Below are 949 nucleotides of genomic sequence, written 5' to 3' on the forward strand. Positions count from 1 at the left end.
GCAATTGCGTGACATTAATTCTTAGAAAGTTTTGTCACCTGAGTTGGATTATTTTGCTAGTGTAGTGGCCTAGTGGCAGTTATTCGCATCATAATTATAAACCGCTTCAAAACAGTGTGATCCTTTAACACGCATCCGACAAACACAAGAAATCAAACCTTTTTTTCTTCACTTTGTTCAAAAACGTAAGTATACGCATTTCATATCATAAATGAAAAGTAACCCTAGAAGTTGACGTATATTGAAACATTATTTTGAATTGATATTTTATACCTATTACCTTAACCTCACTATCGCATTAATATTTATCATGTAATATTTGAATTAATGTAATTTAATTGTATCCACGAATTTAATACTTTGTTTATTTACATTGTTAATAATTCTTGTTATTTAATATATCATTTATCATACAATTTAACAGTTGGTATTTGCAATGTTATGCATATAACACAATATTTCTTTGTAGATTTTTCAAAACGGATACCATGGCTGCTACAATGCCTATAAACCCCAAACCATTTTTAAATGGTTTAACAGGTAAACCTGTAATGGTAAAACTTAAATGGGGTCACGAATATAAGGGTTATCTTGTATCAGTCGATGGATACATGAATTTACAATTAGCAAATACAGAGGAACATATAGATGGAAATTGTACTGGTAATCTTGGCGAAGTTCTAATCCGGTGTAATAATGTAATGTACATACGAGGTGTAGAAGAAGAAGATGAAGAAGGAGAAATGAAGGATTAATGTAACTTATATTTAAAATTGAATATAGGTTAATATTTTTTACTCTTAATTAAGATAAAATAAAAATAAAATAAAATACAATGTTTTCCTAGATCTACTGAAATTTCTTTGTTAGTAACATATTATTTTTCTAGAAATAATTGAAATTTATAATGTATTGATAAGATATAATACATTTTGTAAGAAAAATAGAT

The 949-nt window shown here is 27.4% G+C and overlaps 1 protein-coding gene across 1 annotated transcript; it reads left to right on the forward strand.

Moving 5' to 3' along the window:
* Positions 1 to 46: 46 nt before the first annotated feature.
* On the forward strand, positions 47 to 848 carry LOC128895577 (small nuclear ribonucleoprotein F). Its single transcript, XM_054158302.1, has 2 exons — positions 47 to 185; positions 470 to 848. The coding sequence occupies exon 2, from the start codon at positions 489 to 491 to the stop codon at positions 753 to 755; it is 267 nt and encodes an 88-aa protein (XP_054014277.1). The 5' UTR covers positions 47 to 185; positions 470 to 488; the 3' UTR covers positions 756 to 848.
* Positions 849 to 949: the final 101 nt, after the last annotated feature.

This window comes from Hylaeus anthracinus, unplaced genomic scaffold (assembly GCF_026225885.1).
Source record: "Hylaeus anthracinus isolate JK02 unplaced genomic scaffold, UHH_iyHylAnth1.0_haploid 5, whole genome shotgun sequence".
Lineage (NCBI taxonomy): Eukaryota > Metazoa > Arthropoda > Insecta > Hymenoptera > Colletidae > Hylaeus > Hylaeus anthracinus.